The sequence below is a fragment of the Amyelois transitella genome, chromosome 31 (genome assembly GCF_032362555.1).
Source record: "Amyelois transitella isolate CPQ chromosome 31, ilAmyTran1.1, whole genome shotgun sequence".
Lineage (NCBI taxonomy): Eukaryota > Metazoa > Arthropoda > Insecta > Lepidoptera > Pyralidae > Amyelois > Amyelois transitella.
In genome coordinates, this window is record NC_083534.1 from 3,341,839 (window position 1) to 3,344,179 (window position 2,341).

General features: G+C 35.2%; 1 protein-coding gene across 1 annotated transcript; it reads right to left on the reverse strand.

The window, feature by feature from the left end:
- Positions 1 to 295: 295 nt before the first annotated feature.
- Positions 296 to 2,093, reverse strand: LOC106138965 (UPF0669 protein C6orf120 homolog). Its single transcript, XM_013340280.2, has 4 exons — positions 1,767 to 2,093; positions 1,587 to 1,678; positions 1,267 to 1,404; positions 296 to 575 (listed from the first exon to the last, which is right to left on the reverse strand). Exons 1-4 carry the CDS (start codon positions 2,078 to 2,080, stop codon positions 463 to 465), a joined length of 657 nt encoding a protein of 218 aa, XP_013195734.2. The 5' UTR covers positions 2,081 to 2,093; the 3' UTR covers positions 296 to 462.
- Between the last annotated feature and the right edge of the window lie 248 nt (positions 2,094 to 2,341).

The window sequence follows — 2,341 nt, forward strand, 5'->3', positions numbered from 1 at the left end:
ACTTAACCTATTTTGATATCAAACGAATTTAAAAATTCAGTTAACGAATCCCACATACATTCAAAATTTCATATAAATCAGGCAGTTTGATAGTTATCACGTTACATACATATGTACATACAAAATAATATTTTTCCGTGTGGCTCCCGGCGCTTATAAATAAAAGAGTAGGACCACTCAATCTCATTTCCATGGATGTCGTAAAAGGCGACTAAGGGATTTTCAAGACTGTTGGCTCTGTCTTCCCCGCAAGGGATATAGACGTGATTATTTATATGTATGTTTACTAATCTGGAGACTTATTCATGAACGTTTAATAGGCAATATGACATAAAATTTCTTTCTAACTTTGAAACTAACTGGAGTGGTAGGTCTTACTGCCTTTTTATAAGGGGGCTTGGAAGATCATGACATAAAAATTGGCTGATGTCATCAAAATGTTTGCTATTTGTTAGACGTTTATCACAGGACAAAAGCTTCGAATATCATGTCCAGAATGTTCAACAACTTTAAAAATCTCGGTTTGTCTTCATCTGCTTTTTTTGGCACGGCTTTCTCTCTTCTCTTGTCTGAATCTGAAAAAAAAATTGGAAAAATATTTATGACAAGCTGTGCCCGCGACTTCGTCTGCGTGGAATAGTAATTTTGAGCATCATTGAAGCCCTCAAGGATGAATAATTTTCCCCGTTTTTTTTTTTCACATTTCCATTATAATAATAGTTGTAGCGTGATGTTATATAGCCTTAAGCCTTCCTCTATAAATGGTCTACTCAACACAAAAATATTTTTTCAATTCAAACCAGCAGTTCCTGAGATTAGCGCGTTCAAACAAACAGAAAAAAAATGGGGAAAATTATTAATCCAATTTCAAAGTGAAAAAATGGCGAAAATTATTCATCCTTGAGGGCTTCAATGATGCTCAAAATTACTATTCCACGCGGACGAAGATGCAACAAACTCATCAGCTTTATAATATAAGCATAGATATATGTTTGTTTGTTTGAACACGCTAATCCCAGGAACAGCTGGTTTGAATTGAAAAAGAATATTTGTGTTTAATAGACCGTTTATCGAGGAAGGCTTTAGGCTATATAACATCACCCTGCAACTATAAGGAGTCAAGAAATAATGGAAAATGTGAAAAAAATCAGGGAGAAATATTCATCCTTGAGGGCTTCAATGATGCCCAAAATAACTATTCCACGCAGACGGAGTCTAGCAGCTAGTATGTTATATGTATTATGTTTATGGTATATTCTTACATACCAGGTCTCTCAGCACTGTTCATATGAGCCCGCTCTATAGCTAGGACCTGCTCCTCGCTCAGCACCGCTGTGGTGTCCAGAAACACCTGGATGCTGTACTCTGACAGTATATGTGACCAGTGGCCAAAGACACCAATACCTGAAAAATCATGAATCAATAAATATGATTATCATTATCTGATCCTCAATTTCATCATTAAGCCACACATCTGAACATAGCCTTAAAGTTACTGTTGGTTCTGTCTACCCCGTAAGGAATAAAGACGTGATTATAGGTATGTATGTGACATCCAAAGCTGTTCTTTGAAAACAAACACTTACCAACTGGCCTTGGGAAGTCAACAGGTATATTCACCATATCAGGTCCACATGTCGCCGAACTGAAGTTGTTCTTGTCCGTCTCAAAGCTAGGTCTTAAAAGAAAAACCTTCAATTAACATCATAACCTCACTTCACATAAAAGGGTATATAACAAAAACCACTGAGTATATTTGTACAAACCTCACAGTATCTGATACGTAAAGGTCTGCATCACCAGATAGAGACGTGAGCTCAACCAGAAGAGGGCCCGTGTGCCCTAATTGCCAATAAGAAAAATTTCCCGCTCCCACTGCGCCTACTACGGTATCTAGTAGCACTTTGTCGGTCTCGATTTGTGTATAACCATTCAATAATGACGACAATGTCGATATACAAATTATTCCTAGGAAAACTATGATGAATTCCCTACGCATCACTTTAAAATTGGTAACTTTGTTGATGAAAATAAAATATAGGTATGTATTTTTTGTTTTACTGTTGGACGTTTTTGACATTGACTAACAAAACTGACACTCACTGACATAATTATTTAAGGCAATGTTTTATGTCATGAAAGTCATCCCATGACAACAAAGTTATTTCCTTACAGTATAGATTTAATTATAATTAGTAACTGCGCTTAAGAAAAATAAAAATATTATACACGATGGATTGCAAAATAAAAATAATAAATAAATGCAGCATTAATTTATTTTAAGTATTAGTACTTAATGTTTACAAAGTTACAAACTAAAACTACTAGTAACAAAAAGAGA

Excerpts from the sequence above, each read along its gene's own strand:
- LOC106138965 (XM_013340280.2), bottom strand. The coding sequence starts at position 2,080 with ATGTCAAAAACGTCCAACAGTAAAACAAAAAATACATACCTATATTTT. Across the intron at positions 1,679-1,766 it reads TACGTATCAGATACTGTGAG|ACCTAGCTTTGAGACGGACA; the intron begins GTTTGTACAAAT and ends TTTTCTTTTAAG. Across the intron at positions 576-1,266 it reads GAACAGTGCTGAGAGACCTG|ATTCAGACAAGAGAAGAGAG; the intron begins GTATGTAAGAAT and ends TTTTTTTTTCAG.